This window comes from Ochotona curzoniae, unplaced genomic scaffold (genome assembly GCF_017591425.1).
Source record: "Ochotona curzoniae isolate NIBS_2020 unplaced genomic scaffold, NIBS_Ocur_1.0 contig_2210, whole genome shotgun sequence".
NCBI lineage: Eukaryota > Metazoa > Chordata > Mammalia > Lagomorpha > Ochotonidae > Ochotona > Ochotona curzoniae.
Window position 1 is genome coordinate 41,567,791 of NW_024465369.1, and position 17,765 is coordinate 41,585,555.

The 17,765-nt window shown below is 38.4% G+C and overlaps 1 protein-coding gene across 3 annotated transcripts in view; it reads left to right on the forward strand.

Annotated features, from left to right (window-relative positions):
• The first annotated feature begins 243 nt into the window (after positions 1 to 243).
• Positions 244 to 17,765, forward strand: part of ITPRID2 (ITPR interacting domain containing 2) — a 32,522-nt gene continuing 15,000 nt past the window's right edge. The window contains exons 1-9 of one of the 3 annotated variants that reach the window (XM_040971817.1): positions 244 to 572; positions 913 to 958; positions 4,354 to 4,403; positions 5,213 to 5,269; positions 7,320 to 7,359; positions 7,438 to 7,536; positions 8,814 to 9,022; positions 10,206 to 10,903; positions 15,871 to 15,943. In XM_040971817.1, the coding sequence (XP_040827751.1) occupies positions 362 to 572; positions 913 to 958; positions 4,354 to 4,403; positions 5,213 to 5,269; positions 7,320 to 7,359; positions 7,438 to 7,536; positions 8,814 to 9,022; positions 10,206 to 10,903; positions 15,871 to 15,943 (1,483 nt within the window). In that variant the 5' untranslated portion in view covers positions 244 to 361. The remainder of the gene's footprint in view (positions 573 to 912; positions 959 to 4,353; positions 4,404 to 5,212; positions 5,270 to 7,319; positions 7,360 to 7,437; positions 7,537 to 8,813; positions 9,023 to 10,205; positions 10,904 to 15,870; positions 15,944 to 17,765) is intronic. The other 2 variants (XM_040971819.1, XM_040971818.1) reach the window with 2 other exon arrangements.

A 17,765-nucleotide genomic window follows, 5' to 3' on the forward strand; every position in this document is an offset into this window, starting at 1 on the left:
AGGCGAGGCGGGCCGGGCGGTGGCGGGGCGGAGAGCCGGGGGCGGGGAGCCGGGGCCGGTTCTCCGCTCCCTGCCGCGCTCGCTCGGGCCACTCGCGCTCCCGCGCCGCGCCCCGGCCGGCTTCATGTGAAGTGGCGGTCCTCCGCCCCCTCCCTCCCCTTCCTTCCCTCCCTCCCTCCCTGTCCCCTCCTCCTCCTCCTCCTCCTCCGGCGGCGCCCGCTCTCGCTCCCCCGGGCCCCCAGCCCGGCCGGGGCGCTGACAGCAGGGGCGGGGGGTCCCCCGCCGCCCGCCGCCGCCCGTGTCTCCCGCAGGCTCCCCGGCTGAAGGGCAAAGCGGAGCCCACCGGTTCCCAGGGACGGCCATGAGCCGACCCCTGGCGGCGTCCGCGGAGGCGGAGGAGGAACTGGAGTGGCAAGTGGCGAGTCGCCGGAGGAAGGCCTGGGCCAAGTGCCGCAGCTCCTGGCAGGCGTCGGAGACGGAGGACCTGTCCACAGAAGCGACGACGCAGGACGAGGACGAGGACGACGAGGAGGACCTCCCCGGCGCCAAGTTGCCGGCGGCCGCAGGCAGAGGTGAGTGGCGCGGGGCTGGGGCTGTCGGGGGCCCCCCGGGAGGGTCTCGCTGTGACTTCTGGAAGCTCCGCGGTCCTTGATAGGCCAGGGAGGGGGAGGAGAGGGGACACTTCCGACCTTTAAACGCGCGCGCCTGGCGAGGCATCTCGTGCGTCAACACAGACACCTGGCTGCCGCCCGCTCCCCCGCACCCGGGCACGCAGACGAGCTGCCCCGAAGGGCTGCCGGCGGCCGCACGACCTTGTCCTGCCTGGGAGGGAGTGCGCCCGGTGGCCCCGTCGTCCCTCCGGGGTCGCTAACGCGCTGTCCCCCCCCCTCCCCACCTCGCTCTGCCCCTCAGGGAACGTGCCCAACGAGAAGATCGCGATATGGCTCAAGGACTGCCGGTGAGTCCTGGCGCGCGCCGCCCGCGCCCCCGGGATCGTCCCCGCGGGTCCCGTGGGCGCTGCGAGCTGTGAACCGGAAAGCCAGCCCAGCCGATAGCTTCCTCTCCGAGCGATTAGCAATGGAAGCTGTGCTGCCGAGGACTCGGTGACCGCGTTAACTCTGCGCCGAGGACCTGTGCTGGTGCACGGCCGGCGAGTGGAGACTGGAGGCTGGGAAATGGGAGTTTGTGAAGGAATGCTCACGTTTTGCACGATGTTTGATTTTGCTTTGGGTCTGGCGTGTGTGTGCGTCTGGCTCCGAGTCATCATCCCTTTGCCGGCTCTTTAGCTCCTTCGCCTTGACTGAAGGATTCCTCGCTAGCTTTTTCGGTCTGTGCCTTTATTCGGTTTGGAGAGCTGTTGAAGCTAGCAGTTTGCATTTGAAGTTTGTGTCTTGGACATGAACTTGTCACATCGCCTTGGAATTCACTGAAGGGAAATAGGGCTTAGGAAGCATTCAGACTGCACAAATCTGTTTAATTACATGCTTTGGCAGCTGGTACAAGAAATGTTTGATAGAACGCAGGGGTGAAATCATGTTGCAATTAAATCTGACGGCAGAAAAGGAACTTGTTTCCAGTGTGTTCCAACTTACTGGGTATTTGTAAAGTTTTTATAGATAGAGAGCAGCTTTTTAACCCGTTTCATGTTGCTGTCTGAACTGTCTTTGCCTTCTCGGTTGAGGCTTCTGTTAATACTTGCTTGAGGTTTCAGAATCGTGGAAGCTTTCTCTGGTTTGACTCTCCTGTGCTAGCTACATTTCTTCCCTAAAGACACATGAGCTATTGAGCACTGCTGTTGTTAATGCCTTGTTTGATGAACTGACTGCAGGGGTACTGATTCTTCCACTTGGGAATTCTCCTCTTTCCTGGGAGTGTCCCAAGCACTCCGAGGTCTGGTGAACTACGTGGCTCTTCCAGTTAAAGGTGCACCGGGCAGGCGCGCTCTTGACATGCCTACACCCCAGGTTGACCTTGCTATTTTCATTCAGTCCTATCAGAAATGTGTCAGAAGAAGGTCTTTTATGACTTTCACTCAGGTCTTTTAAACCCTCCCATCTCACTTTTGGTTTAAATACAGTCCAACTTAAAATACAGTACAGGATTATGGTTGCTATCTTAAAATAAGTGTAACACTCACACTACAATTGTAGTAGTTTATTTTTTGATTTAAAGTGTATACCTGCAAAGATTTTTAAAAGCCGACAGCTCAAGTCATCCACTTCATGCATAGGAATTTAGGTTGTGTAAGACTGCATCAAATAGACACTAAATACCCACAAGTGCATCTTTTAGGATAAATAGGCAACTGTTGCTACTCACGGAGACACAGTCATGTGTGAAAAATTCCGGAAGTTTTGTTGCTGGTGTGGATTTCTGTGGGCATGTGCTGTAGTCTGCTGCCCTTTCTCTCACAGGTTCCCTTCTTGCTTCCTGTGGTCGCACCTATTCTATACAAAAGCGGCATTCATTTGTAGCCTGGACAGCTGGAACAAGCAGCCTTAATACTGGCTGTGTTATCACAAATTGGATTGCCACAATGGTGCAACTATGTATGTGTATGTGTATGATATAAATGATATAAAATACCATTTTAGACTTCTGCCCAGATTTGTGCTCCCAGCTTTTTCATGATTACACAGAAATGACTGGGAGATAATTTTTTTTCCTTCCTGATAAATTCTCAGTCTCTGCTTTTTAAAAAAAAATTGCTATAAAAATAATAAAAATAAGTCTTTAAAAAATTGCTACTCATATCGAAAAAGATATCATGTTTTCTTTTTCAGGGAGTCTTTAATTTAGCAGCCCTCCTTTTTTTAAGTGGAAGTAAATTGCTTGAATTAGCATGTAAGAAAAACTAGATAGGTAACTAAGAGTCCTTTTTTTTTTGAAGGAGAATTCCAGTTGTTTTCTGGTTATTTGCCATTTTCTGCTCCTGCACAGACATGTGGAGACATCTGCTGAGAAGTACTGTAGTGTTTTAATCTGATTAAGAGTGCAGCCTGAAGGGAAAAAGAATGGCTTTTAAAGGCATGTGTTAGGGTTTTAGTAAAATATATGTGAAAATGTAGCCTAAAGGTTTTATTTATATCATCATCATAATTGATTTTGGCTTTTTTATATATCAAAACCACTGATTTGCAGGGAACTGCCATTGTATATTTTCTTACAGGAAATTTTACTTAATTGCCATCTTAGTAAAAAGTATTTTCATGATAGATTCCATCTCTGATCTGAATCTGTGACAGGTATAAAAAGTGTTATTAAAGAAAAGTTTGTATCACAGAGTAGAAAATAACATGTTTCTTACTGTAACTTACTTTTGAGAAAATGCATTTTTGTATTTGAACAAAGGAACTTCTGTCAAATCAACTTCAAGAATGCGGAAAACATTTTTGCAGTGACTGATTCTTGATGTTGATTCTAAGTTATATTGTTTAATGATGTTAGGAATTGAAAGAAATCGTGATTTAAAAGCAGAAAATAAATATTGGACAAAAAAGCTGTTGGAGGTCGAAGAGGCACTAGATGGTGCTCTGAAATTCTAGAACTACTAGTGATAAACTAAGACTTGAGGCTGAGGAAAACTTGAGCCACATTACCTTTCTTTTGTTTGTTTTTTTGTTTTTTGGTTAGATTTACTTTTGTCTATTTGAAAGACAGATTTAGCAAAGAGAAGGCGAGATCTTCCATCCATTGGTTCATGCCTCAAATGTTCACAATGACCACGACTGGGCATTGTTGCCTGGCTGAAAGCGGAAACCAGGAGCTTGTTCCAGGTCTCCAGTGCTGGTTCAGGAACCCAAGCTGCTTTCCCAGCCACATCAACAGGGTGGGATCCGTCTTGGGAAGTTTGGCCTGAGGGACTGGACCCTGTGTTCTTACAGAATGCTGGCTTGCCAGGTGGTAGCTCAGCCTACTGTACTACAAGGCATTCCCAACAGCCTCACTTCTAATTAGACTCAACTGGTTAACTTTATTAAAGTGAAGTTTTCTTCTCATTTTTTATTTCTATGAAGAGCATGAGAAGAATTTTCTTAAGTGTTACTGTCAATCTTTTCTCTCTCTCTTTCTTTCTCTCTTTTTGGCAAAGAAAATGCCAGTTCATATCATTTGTAATTGTCATTCTTGCTCTTAATTGCTGCTAAATCAGACATGTGATTAAATCATTCCTAGGCACTGACTTGACTATAGGTATTTGCTTAGTTTGTAGGAATATTATTTATGTAATCCACTTGCATTCCTTGTGTGTTTGGGAGGAGAGTCAGATTCAGAGCTAGCTTTAAGGAGGGCGGTTGGGAACAGCTCTCCAGATGACTCTGGATGACTCTCAGGCCTCTGTTTCTGTGGTTTTAGTACGCCTTTGGGAGCCTCGCTGGATGAGCAGAGCAGCAGTACACTGAAGGGTAAGAGAATGTTGTCTTCCTAAGTCTGTTCTACACAAGGATTTTGCTTGATTTGTGCTCTGGGTGAAAGTTTATGTGTGAGTGGGAAACGTGATGTTCATGTTTATAAAATACCCTGTTGTGAGCTGGAAGCCAAAACTCTGTTATAAACCATAGAGTAGTGGTCAGTTAAAGCAATCACCAAACCTTTCTATAGTGTGAACCGTGTATTTTTATTGTCCAGCTAGATATTGTGAAGACTGAAAATAGAAATATGCAATGTAAAGATAACGAAAATATGGATATACGTATTGACTGAAGTAGATCATCTGCAGTACAGCATTTCTTTGCTTACATTAACTGAAATGGCCACACCTGATATTTTACCACCTGTGCAGAATAGAATTCTAAAGTTCAAAGTACACCAAGAATGTACAGGTAGTGTCAAGGCATAGAAAATCATTTACAGTGTCAGGAAAAGCTAACTTGAGCTCCTGACTTCATATGAAGAGGGTAGCAGGAATGGTTGCTCTAGGATCTGGTTTTCCATGAAACAGTTGGGTAAGATATTTTAGCCAGTTGAAGATCTTCAGAAGCATTGTCATTTATAGAGCCTATAGATTTTGCTTGCTGCAAATGTGCTGTGTCTACAATGAAGTAAAAGTTTATACTTCTTGAAATCATATAAACAAATTCCAAGTGTATTTATTTCTGAAACATCTTACTTTATCTTATGAAATGTTTGCTTCTTTGTTTTTACTAAAACAGTGGAGGTAGGAAAGAGAAAGAAAACAGATTAGAATGAATGAATATTCAAATGTTTGTTTCAGGTGTACTTGTGAGAAATGGAGGAAGTTTTGAAGATGATTTGTCATTGGGAGCTGAAGGTTTGTTGGAAAAAATGGTGTTCATGTAGTTTAAAAACATAAGAACTGATGAATATGTTCATCCAAATGTAAGTTTTAAAAATGGCTCCATATGTTCCGTGATACTGTCCTTTTGTCAGTTAATCATTTAGGCATATCCTGCAGGATACATGGAGGGATGACTCCAAAAAACCATTGTGAAATGTCTGTATGCTTGCCTTCCTTGGGGGTTAAATGCTTAAAGAGCTGTTTGTAACAAACTGGTGGTAGAACTAAGCAAGAATTGTCCTGAAGAAGGAAGGAAGCTTAAATATTTATACACGAGAAAAACTAAATTGAAGCATATTTTTAGTGTGAAGTAGACTTATGTCCTACTTACAGCTGCAGTTTGTCTCGCTTTGCATGTAAGTGTCGTGTCTTCACTTTCTTCTATTTTCTGATACTTAGGTTAAATGACAAAGGGAAAATGGCAGTTAGTAGAACTTAACTTAAAATCGGTGTTTGATAGTTCCTTCAGACTCCATCAGCAATTTAAAATATATTGTGCTATTTTAAAATTTTCACAGATTTTTACTAATACTTTTCTTTAGATTCAAAATAAAGCTTTGCCATGTAAATTTTCCTATTTTCCTATTTCTCTGGTATTTTTAAAGGTTTCTTATAGCTTGATGATCATCTTTTATTCCATTGAGTTAAATAGGTTACTGATAGCTTTATAGCTTAATTATTAATGGAAAGTTTTTAAAAAGAATTGCCACTTTTATTAAAGCTTTAAAAGCCATAAGTTGGTGAATAGCAAATGTAATCATTGTATTTAATGTCCTTACAGATAAAAAATGAAGAATAAGTCAAGTGTGTACAAATAGATGTGTTGTTTTTAAGATCCAGTTTATTCATTTTTGAAAGGCAAAGTTACAGAGAGATGCTCTGTCTGCTGCCTCACTCAGAGTGGCTGGGATAAACCAAAGCTAGGAGCCAGGAGCATCATCATGTGGGATCAGGGGCCAGAGCTCTTGGGCCATCGTCCACTGTCTTCCCAGTCACATTAGCAGGGAGCTCCATGCAAGGTACATCAGCCAGGATCTGATCTAGAGGCAACATAGGATGCTGTCGACCCCAGTAGACAGACTTAGTTAACTTCATTCTGTGTATTTATCTGTAAATGTTAACATGTAGTGAATTCACTTTACTCCAAATGTTAATATTTATTGCACAGAATTTGTTAATCTAAGGTAAAGTTGAAAGGCCTTTTTTAAAAGAAAATTTATGTTGAAGTGAATACAGGGGTGGGTGTTTGGCCTAGCAGTGGAATTACTCCCTGGGATATCTCTAACCCATTCGAAGCACCCAACTGCTATCCCAGCTCCTTTGCCTCAGGTTTTGATTCCTGCTGGTGGGTGATCTGCGAGGGAACAGATGAGAACTCGTGCTTGGGTCCCTGCCATCCTGGTGGGAGGCCTGAATCCAGGTGCCCTGGTTTTGTCATGACGCAGCCTTGATGAGCACTGGGTTGTTGAGGTTGTGGATAAAATATCAAATAAACTGAGAGTGAATCAATATATTTTTAAAACAAGGAAAAATAGTGCCAGATTTTAACTTATGTGCAGGAAAAATATCCTGCCTGTAATCTTTAAAAAAATCCCACATTGCAAATGATGTTAAATTATCTAAAACCATACCTAAATAATGACAAATCATGTTTGACTTGAGCTGTTCTTCATTAACAGCTATGACATGTAATAATTAGTGTCATCATGGGAAATCTGTACTGCCTATTTTCCCTACTTCTAACCTGATTAAAAAAGTAATCAGTTTTCTGTAGGTTGTTTTATTTTATGCATGCAAGTAAACACAGTGTCACATCACCACAATACAAAAGCACCTTCCACAACTTGTTAGTCCTGTCCTTTTCCCTGTGTATTGCTTTTAATTATGCTGATTTAGTGAGGCAAGACACTGACACATTAGGCATAGGGGCATAATTTTGTAAGTAATTTTCTTATTTTATGATTGTATCAAAGTAGCTACAGTCCTCCTAACAATTGTTCTTTCTGTTTATTTTTACCTGTAGCCAACCACCTGCATGAAAGTGATGCTCAAATGGAAAATTGGTCAGTATCTATTTTTTTCTTTCTTAAAAATGAAGAACATTCACGAAAATAAAGGCTTATGTAATCTTTCATTTACAGCAATAATATCTTGGCCAAAGAGAGAAGACTACAATTTCATCAGAAGGGGAGAAGTATGAATTCCACTGGATCTGGAAAAAGCAGTGGGACAGTGTCAAGGTAACTAAGCTACTCTGACGTCTAAGTGGCAGTTACATGGTTTAGTAGATGACCTGCTCTCATTGCTTTTTTTGTTTAAGCCAGTTATGATGAAATCAGGAGGAACACACTATTTCCTGGATCAGCATAATGGACAGGAATGTTAAAAAACAAATTAGGATTAAATGAAAAGTAACAAATAACATTTGTAGTGCTGCTGGGATCTGTTACTGAGTGTCCTGAGCCCTATAGCAGCACTGAAGAAGAATTCCATAGTGGAGTAACTTCAGTTTATGGAGGACAAAAATATTTGGTCAGGGATTTGAATTAACTGTGACAAAAACATAAATTAGCAAAGGGACTGGCATTGTGTTATAATGTGTTAAACTTCTGCCTGGAATGTGGGCATCTGATGGGGGTGCCAGTTCCTGTCATACTGCTCCACTTCCTATACAGTTTGCTGCTGAAGGCCTTAGAAAAGCAGCAGAAGATAGCCCAAGCACTTGACCCCTGCTGCCCACATGTGAGACTCTGCCTTTGGCCTGGCCCTAGCCCCACCAAAGGCAGAGGCTGGGTAGTTTCTCTCTATCCCTGACTTTCAAATAAATGAATAAATCTTAAAAAATAAGAATAAAACTTCCTAATTTAAAATTGGGAATTTAAATGTAAGTGTCTTTAACGTGTTACCTTGAAAATCCTGAAAATGTATATTAAAATAAGCCAGAATGTGTGCCCATATTCTGCTCAGTTTAAACTTTTAGCCAGATTATTGTATTAGAATGTTAGCATTTGATTCTGAAACTAATTCAATGTGCTTCTGCGTAATTTCCATCTTGAGTTCCCTATTTTCTTAAGCAAGTCCTGGAAAGCTTGGATGTTGATTAGTTTGAGAGAAAAGAGTTGAATAATACTTCTCAGTTTTTCCTTAATTTGTTTATTCCTCTCCTCCCTCATTTGTCCCTTAATTAAGAGTAGCTGCTTTATAGGGAGACTCTTAAAATGACCAAAGAATAAAACAAAAATAAGGTGGCTGTCCAAAGTCTTTTTCCATCATTGGCAACCAGAGAAAATTAATTCATCATTTTAAATGTATTAATATCCACTAATTTAAAATGCAGAAAGCTATTGAAATAAGTAGTAAATTAAAGAGCAGAAGCTGAAGAAAAGATTTTTCTCCTAGGAGAACAAGAATATGTCATCATGTATATTGTGATGTGCATTAAAAATTAAGATTTATTTTGCACTATAAGACTTATTTGTGTCTCAATGTTTCTCTTTTCATCTTTCTCATTTTGTAGTGTTTCAGAATTGTTGGAACTTTATGAGGAAGATCCTGAAGAAATTCTTTATAATCTTGGTTTTGGACGGGACGAACCAGATATTGCTTCTAAAATTCCTTCCAGATTTTTTAATTCATCATCATTTGCCAGAGGGATAGACATTAAAGTATTTTTGAGTGCTCAAATGCAGCGGATGGAAGTAGAGAACCCTAACTATGCTTTAACAAGTAAGATTTTAAGTGTCAGCATATTATTTTCTAAATTATAACACCTATAGGAAAATGACCAGTCTTTAGGAGTTTTGTGGTTTATGGAGTTTTCAGGACTAGCACTGGATAGTTAAGTAAGTGATGTAACTGACAGACTGGTTATGTTTCTTATTCTGCATTTTTGTTTGATTTAAAGAAATTAACTTTTTCCAATTTCTACCTCATTTATTTGTTACTATAATTCACTTGGAAAACCTTATACTTGCCTCCAGATAACTTTTATCCATGGGGGAAAAAAGTAGAGGAGTGATCTTCTTAACATTAAATGACATCAACCAATTTCAGGTGCTTTTTCTTAAATCTGAGAGAGGATGGCTAATTTTTTCATTTCTGCCCATAATGTATCTTTGCCTATTTTTTTTTCTTTGGTTAGGTTTGAATATTAGTATTCTCTAGGTTGTTCATGGAACTTCCTACTCCTGGCTATTCCAAGAACCATATCCTCATGCTTTCTCCTTACTTGTCCCTAAATTAGGAACAACATATATACTGTGTTCATTTTCTTAGGAGAGCATTTGGAAAAATCTTAATGGAGTCTTCCTCCTAAACACAGATCTCAGCTGTAGATCAATAGCTAGTACTTGCAAGTTTATTCAGTATTGTCATTGCGCCTTATGTTTAGTTCTGATTTTTGTAAAGATGTAAATTCTAGTGTACAGAGTGAGAATCTTAACTTCATATCTCCATTCAACAAATGGAGAGGATTTTTTACATTATTATTATGATTTTCTATGTAGTATGTTTTGTAGGTATAGGGATAGGAACCCCTCCCCTTCTCCCTTTCCCTACCCATTTCTCCCTGCAGCTATTTCCCCCATATTATCATAGTAGTATGGTCCTTTAGTAGCAGAAAATCTAGTATCATTTTGCCAAGGTATATTTAATTCTTTCATTGGGAGTCTTTTTATTGAGGATTAGAGATATGTACTGAAATGTATCTTCACTTCCCAGTACTCTAGTAAAGGGAGCGGTTTAAATGTTCGGTAAGGAAAATGTTTTTCTAATTTTGTTCAAAATATAAGTTGTTTTTAGAGTTCTAAATAGTAGTATAATTCTAAGAAAAATGTATATGAATACGAATACATTCACAGAGAAATGTAAACACACATGTTTTTATATAATTCTTGTTCCCTTTTCGTAGGCCGTTTTCGTCAAATTGAAGTGCTTACTACTGTGGCCAATGCGTTTTCCTCTTTATATTCCCAAGTCTCCGGGACTCCCCTGCAGAGGATTGGGAGTATGTCTTCCATGACATCTAACAAAGAGGCAGAATCTCCTCCTCCTTTGACTCGAAGTAACACTGCAAATCGATTAATGAAAACACTATCAAAACTGAATTTGTGTGTTGATAAAACAGAGAAAGGGGAAAGTAGTAGTCTTTCCCCAGCAATTGAAAAGGGAAAAATTCTAAATGTCTCTGTGATCGAAGAAAGTGGCAATAAAATAGACCAGAAGTCTCAAAAGATCATAAAGAAGAAGGACTCATCTCCTCTGCTGGCAACAGTGAAAGAGGAAGTCTCAGGTGGTTCAACGGCTGCTGCAGAAAATGCTGACACCGACAGATTTTCTGATGAAGCAAATAGCAATTTCCACCAAGAAACTGAACAAAATAAAGAAACTCAGTGTCTTGAGAGTAATCTGGGTGAGGTATCTGGCATTATCGAATCTGATTTAGATAACAATCTCAATGCAGCTAGCCATGGTGTGCTAGAAAATAGCAGTGATCTGAGAAATGTCCCTCTGTCCACACCTGAGAAAGAGCCCTGTGCACTGCTCCCAATCCCTTCCATAAGGAATCTTCTGACCCAGCAGCAGAAGGACTCGTTTGAAATGGAGGAGGTAGGTAAAAAATTACTGAGAAGTAAAGGAAATAAATGCCCCCCCAAATATTTACAAAAGCATGGGTAGTTAATGGTTTTATGCTAGAAAGAGTCCTTTAAATTTTTCAAGTCAATATTGCAAAACCAAGATTTGTAGGGCTGTGCTGTCATCCACTTAGCTGGTCATTGAACTTTACATTTTTCTCTCAGGTGTAAGATTCTGATGCCCAGGGAAGTTCTAAGAGTATATTGAAATTCAAATTAGTAGTGTGTATTAGTTTAAAAATGCAGGCATTGGAATGAAATGGCTTTGAATTCTTTCCCAGTGAGCTACTTTGTGCCTTTGGGCAAGATTTTCTGAATGCATCCAAGTGGTAAGATTAAGTCTGAGGAGTACTCTGCTCATAGATGTTGGTTACTGACTGGAAAGAATGTGAGGGTACTGAGTTCTACACCTGGAGAGAAAGCAAGGGGACCATAGGAGAGAAATTGGAAGGGTCATTGAATAGGATTTCTGTAGACCCAAAAGACTGTAAAACCACTGTTAATTTTTACACAGCAAGAAGCATGCTAGCTAACAAAATTCAGTTGTGCAAGGTACGAATCTTAAATTGATGAGATTCAGCTAGAACTGCCTTTGTTTTTATAATTTTATTTTTTAAATTATTATTATTATTATTTTTGCAATTTTGTATAGGCTGGGATTCACCCCTCCCCCAAACTCACACACCTCTATCCGATTCTTCCATATTGTTACAACAGTGTAATCCTTCATAAGGAATCATAATTCTATCAGTCTCTTATTTAAGTGCACCCTGACATTGTTAGTACAGTGTCAGACAGTCCAGCATCCCATTGTCTGCCCATGTCCAACAGTTTCACTGGGAATCCATCTTTCGTCTGGAAGCAGGTATACATGTTCCTTATACCCCTTTGAAGAACAGAAATGATACTTGGGAGGTAAAGCTACATGGCTTAGGGCAGGAGCCTGACACCTGTCCAGCACCTGTCCTGAGATGGGCACTCTGTGTGGCCCTTTAAGTACTTTTCATTCTGTTGGGCAGGCAGTGATGATCTCATAGTACACTTACAGAAACATGTATACTGGTGAAAAGTGAGGGCCATAAATAGTATATTGTGTAATTGAAAAAAAGCATTGCAGAAAGATTTGCTTTTGTAATAATTCACAGTTGGTCTGGAATTCTATGGTGTTAGTTTAGGAAATTGGAAAATGAGGTAATTGGTTGTGTACATAATGTCCCTTTAGGTGTTTATCACTTACATTAGTGAAGATTCTTTATTTGTTAAAAAAAATTTCAGTTACCAATATAGCTATATATAAATATATCTTTTACTGTTTAAATAAGACCTTGAGAATGAAATAAAGGGAGTAAGATCAGGCCTTTGGACCCTTACGTTTTTAAGCTTATTTTATTTCTTCATAGACTTTTTTTTGTATTTATCCTATTTATTTAATTACCAATGTAATTTTTAATTATAATGAGGGCAGAAGACTAAAGCTTCTCTTTCATTCCATTTTGGCATTTGATTGCTTTTTGACTTTGTTTTGATATAACCTTGTGCTAGCACTCGTAAGCAGTAAATTTTGGCCTTCCATGGGGACTCTTTCTGTAACAGTTAGATAGGGTACTCAGTGCTTGCTTCTGCAGCACATCTACTAAAACTGAAAGGTATATGATAGTCATCTTCTTACACTTTAGTCAGGAGCACGATGTGAAAATCTAACCAGGTAGTTGTGAATCTGATATTGGTGACTCAGGTTGGATAGTCATGTAAAGATGAGTAGTTTTAAATAAGTCAGTGATTAAGTTCTTCTTAATTTACAGAGTTCTAAACTATAATTGTCTGTGTTTAAAATATTATAGGTAAAAGGGCTTTTGAACAAGTATAAAGTTAGGTGATAGATTAGTTTTAATGGCAGACTACATATTTTTTTGCTCCCTCTGCTGGTAGAAGCAACTAATGAAGCGGCATTGATATGACCTTTATAAAAGTACAGGTTACATGTATATGTGGTTGAAGAATAATCCTAGATGCTTTTGAAAAAGAATGTGTGCTCAACCAGAACTACATTGTAAATATGGGTGATTTTAAGGATAAAGCTTCCTTATTAAAATACTTTCAAAATATGATAAAACCTTCTAAATTCTGTTTTTATCCCTTTTGGAACGTCACAAAGAACTTGTAGAACAATGAATAAAGAAAGGAAATAATGTGTTACTTTAATTTCCTGTTCTCCCAAGCATGATTTGAATCATACTGACAAGTGAAGGGGACAATCTTACTAATGCAAGCTTTAAGATCCCATGCAAAATAACTCCTTACTATTCTTTTGGTTGGTGTTGTGAACTTTCTTCTGTTGAATAACAGAGGGTAATTATCAGTGAGAGCTTTTTTCTCTGTAAGCCAGTTGTCAGACAGCTTATCTGAACGCCAGCTGCTTTGGAGTACTGTAGGAGAAGATGGTGCACATGTGGCTCCGTGTCTGACACAGAAGGTAAGACCTGACAGTCACTAGGAGAAAGCAGAGGAAATGCTGAAATACAGAGAGCTAAACAGATGGCAAGACTGATCCAAGGGAGTGGAAATGGCAGAAACTTCTTTTACTTCAGTGTTAAATGGGGAACTCTTACTTGTGTCTGCATATTTCTGTTGTGTTATCTTTTCTGTAAATGAATTTATACTTAAGTATAAACACTATTGAATGTACACACTGATTTTTTTAAGCTACTGGAAGGTGTTTAGCCTCTAAATCCTGTCTTCATACTGATTATTGGTTTAACTAATTCATTAGTTACTTTTAGCAATTAAAATTATGAGGTTATTTTGTACTTATTTAAGAAAGAGGATGAGAATGAGAATACGCCTATCTGCTGATTTATTCTACACAGTGGTTGGAGGGTGGGTGATGCAGCAGAAAGATTCAACTCAGGTCTTCCATGTGGGCAGCAGGAATTCAGTTAGTGAAGCTGTCACTGCTAATGATGAGACTCATGGAGTCAGGAGCTGGAATCAAGCAGGAAACCCAGTACACAGCGGAGAGTATGTGCAACTCAGCCACCTTCTTAACTGCTTATGAAAAAGCTCACCCGAAGCTTAGGGAATACAATGAATACCCATTAGCTGTTACTCAGTTCAGATACATTTATTCATTCTTATTCATTTAATTCAAGGACACCTTAGCAGCACATGGCCAGAGATCCACTGAGCATTTGAAACAATTAAGTAGGGAAAATCCTGCCCCGTATATCTGTATTTATTTTATAATTCTCTCTGACACACTCTTATCTTTAATTCATTTGCATTCTTTTGCACATTTGTGATCAGTAATGAAGCTAAAAAAATTCATTGTTACTAATAAGTCTGTTTCTCTAATAAGGGTTTTACTGTGATTTTGCCAAGGATCCTGAGTAGTTTGATTTGTGAAATGTTAATATCCTTACTCAAAATCAGTTAAGGAGTTTGTACTGAAAAGAGAAAGAGCAGATTGTTGACCATAGGGAGGCATCATGGACTATACATATAGTTCCCTGAGGAAATATGTTCATTAAAGTGATACTGTCTTGTGATTAGTTTGATTATGTGTAAGGGAATTGAATGTGTGCTAATTTTGTATTGAAAAGTGAAAAATAATTTGGTGTATCAGATGGTTATGCCTGACCCGCAATGTTTATAATATGGATGAAGAAGCATTTTAATGTCTGTTACACGTTGTTTTATCTGGTTGGTACTTTATAGAAAACTCTTTGAAGTAGTTTGGATCTGAATAGCAGCTATTAATAGGTCTTTTGTTGAATATTTTTAAAAAAATCTATTTTGTTCCCTTGCACTCAGAACAATGGTTTTCCTGTTGAACTTGTGTCTGTTGCTTTGAATAATTTATTATAACTTTTAAATGATAGCAGAATAAAGCTTACTTTATTTGTCAGATTTACAAGTGACAATTTATATATAAGCTTATGTTTATAGAACTATGTAGTACAAAGATCTCACATGTGGGCAGTTTTTAAGTTGTGTAATATCTTTAACTTTTGGGATTTTTCATATTGGTTATTTCACTTTCATATCTTTGGAAAGAATCGTAGTCCTTGAACAGATTAATGACTTGAAACTACCAGAGGTGTATTTAAAACATGTTTGCTGTTTGCTGTCTGGTTTTGTGCAATTCATTTTTGGCTAAGTTTCTCACCGTTAGTAAAATCTTAAAGTATAATGTGATAGATATTGACATATCTGCAGCTTTCAAATGTTGAGCTGTTTTAGAATAGATGGAATATCTGTGATGTGAGGATAGGAATTAAAAAATTCTTAAATGATGTACAGGTGGAAAACACAAAAAGACAGCTTTTGTAGGTTTAGTATATTTCTGGACAGAGGTTCAGGTAGGATTTAGGATTTGCAGTTTTCTGCATCTTGATTCTGAATTAAAACCTGTGTTTCCTCGTAAAATTCTCAAGTTAGGTCTTGGAAGAGCATTTACATCAGAACAAAGCAGCCCTGCATCTGAGTGGCTTTTAGTACCAGCAAATTTGTGGCATTTTCAAAAATTTTGCACAGGGAGCATGGTTTTCCATTTTCAAAGATGGAAAATGTTTAATTATCTCAACTGTGTCACTCATAGCCTGCTACACCACCTGTATTTGCATTTTTCTTGAGTTTGACCTTACTTTGAAGTTACCACTTAAAGAACTTTGTATTATTGATCTGTTTTTCATCCAATAGCAACTTTCTGAAACATTTTGGGGAGTTATACATGAATTATTTTTCATTACTAGTTACTAACTTGCCTGGTGTTTTTAGGGAAATTAGATCAGCAAATTGATTGCTGGTATAGTCTACTAATTGTGAAGTAAAACATCTTTTAGTATATAACACATTGGTGAGCTTTACGTAAGTTAATTTGTTGAGCAACAGGCTAGTCCTGGCATAGATTCTTAGTTTTAATGAGTTAAAATTCCTTTTTAGGTCCAAAGCACAGAAGGAGAAGCTCCTCACATTCCAGCCACTTACCAGCTAGGCCTCGCCAAGTCAAAAAAAGGTATGTGCGGGAATATTCACCAATTCATGAACAGGTTGTCCAAGTGTGCTTGGGTGACTTTGATGAAAAGAATGGTTTTATCTGCCAGTGTGCATAGTCCCTGTAAGGGTTGAAAGCAAATTAAGGACATTAGAAATCATGCTTAATTTATTATTTGATTCAATGTATTTTAAAATTTCTTTGAAAACTTTGTGATCACAAACTCTAGTTATTAGTTTGCTTATCCTATAATTCATTGGACAGTTCTGTCTGCTGTAAATGCTTTTTAGTTCTGCATAAGGGCTACAAGGAAAAGCTAGAACAATAAATTAAAGCTCTGTTTTAGATGATTATGATTAAGATATATTTGTGTAAACCATCTCTGGGTTTTCATTACTCAAACCCTTCCAGATCCTAGGTATAATATGTAAGTGTTCCTGTGTCAAATTATACCAGTCTCTCAGTAATAGTTAAACTCAGTTAAACTAAATTTAAACCACTGATCAAAGGTGAGTTGCTACAGATACCATTCTTCTCTTGAATTATTAACTATCAACTAGAGAACCTTTGAATCTCCTTTTCACTTTTAACTTGAAAACAGAAAAAAACACAAAACAAAACATGTCTGGCATTTAAATTGAGAAAGCTTTTGAGATTTAGAGAAAGGAAGAAGTTAAAATGATCCCTGAAGGTAGCACTGTTTCAAACTTTACACATGCTGAACCACCTTTTTTAAAAAAAAAAAAACCAAAAAAAAAAAAACACAAAGAGTTATTATGCATGTTCCTAGAATAGGAAATTACATGTTTGTTCCCTCCTGATCCCTGAAATTACTTCATAAGAGTCAATATACATGTAAATTTTCTTTTATTGCCATATGGTATCAAGGAACAAGAACACCAGTCTCAAAAGGTCAACGTAGTTTTATTCAGACACACAGTGAACTTTCTTATTAATTTTCCTTCTTTCTGAGCCCATATATGTACGTAGGTGTTTCTTAGCTGCAAGGCAGGGTTCATAGCAATAAAGAATTCTTTGCTTTAGCTGGGTGAATAGGGATATTTTGGAGAAACTGCCTTTCCCTGTGTTACAAGAGCATACACAACAGTGAAATTACCTGAACATGTTTTAGGAGCCAGGTATCTAGGTTAAGAAAGATGACTTGTGAATTGGGTATATGTTTCATCTATTCTACATCTATTTCTGGTGGCATAAGCAAGAATGTTAACATTTTTATGAGTCAGATTTCCATAAATTTCCATAAATTAACAGTAAAATGTTTTTTTGCATGTGTGAATGAGAAGAATTAAGGGTATGATTAATGATTTTTGGAGAGCAGCTTATTTTGATCAGATAGAATGTACCTTTGGTTAAACATCATTGCAGGATTGAACCACTAGTAATACATTCATTTCAGCAGTTTAGTAAAAACGGGTGTAGCATTTTAGTAATTCAAAGTTCAAGATTTTTTTTCTCAGATCTAGTTGGGATTTCACATACTAACACCTGGAGATGGTTTATGATTTAAGGGTTGTTACAAGCTAACGGCCGGTATGTTGAGAGAAGTTTGACATTTTTCTTATAAAAGACACACAATATATTCTTTAGCAGAAAATACATTGTTTGCTTTCTTTATAGTAATAGACAAATACAAATTTCCTTTTTTTCAACTTTAATGTTATTGCTGACATTCTAATTGTGACTAGAATATATCCTCAAAACAGATGTCAAGTGCTTTTTAGTCTTCCCCTTTGTTCTATGGAGAACTTCTTTGGTGTGTGTGGATGAGACAGATTGTTTGATTAAACAGCATAAGTTGCAATTTGTAGTTTATACCAAAAAG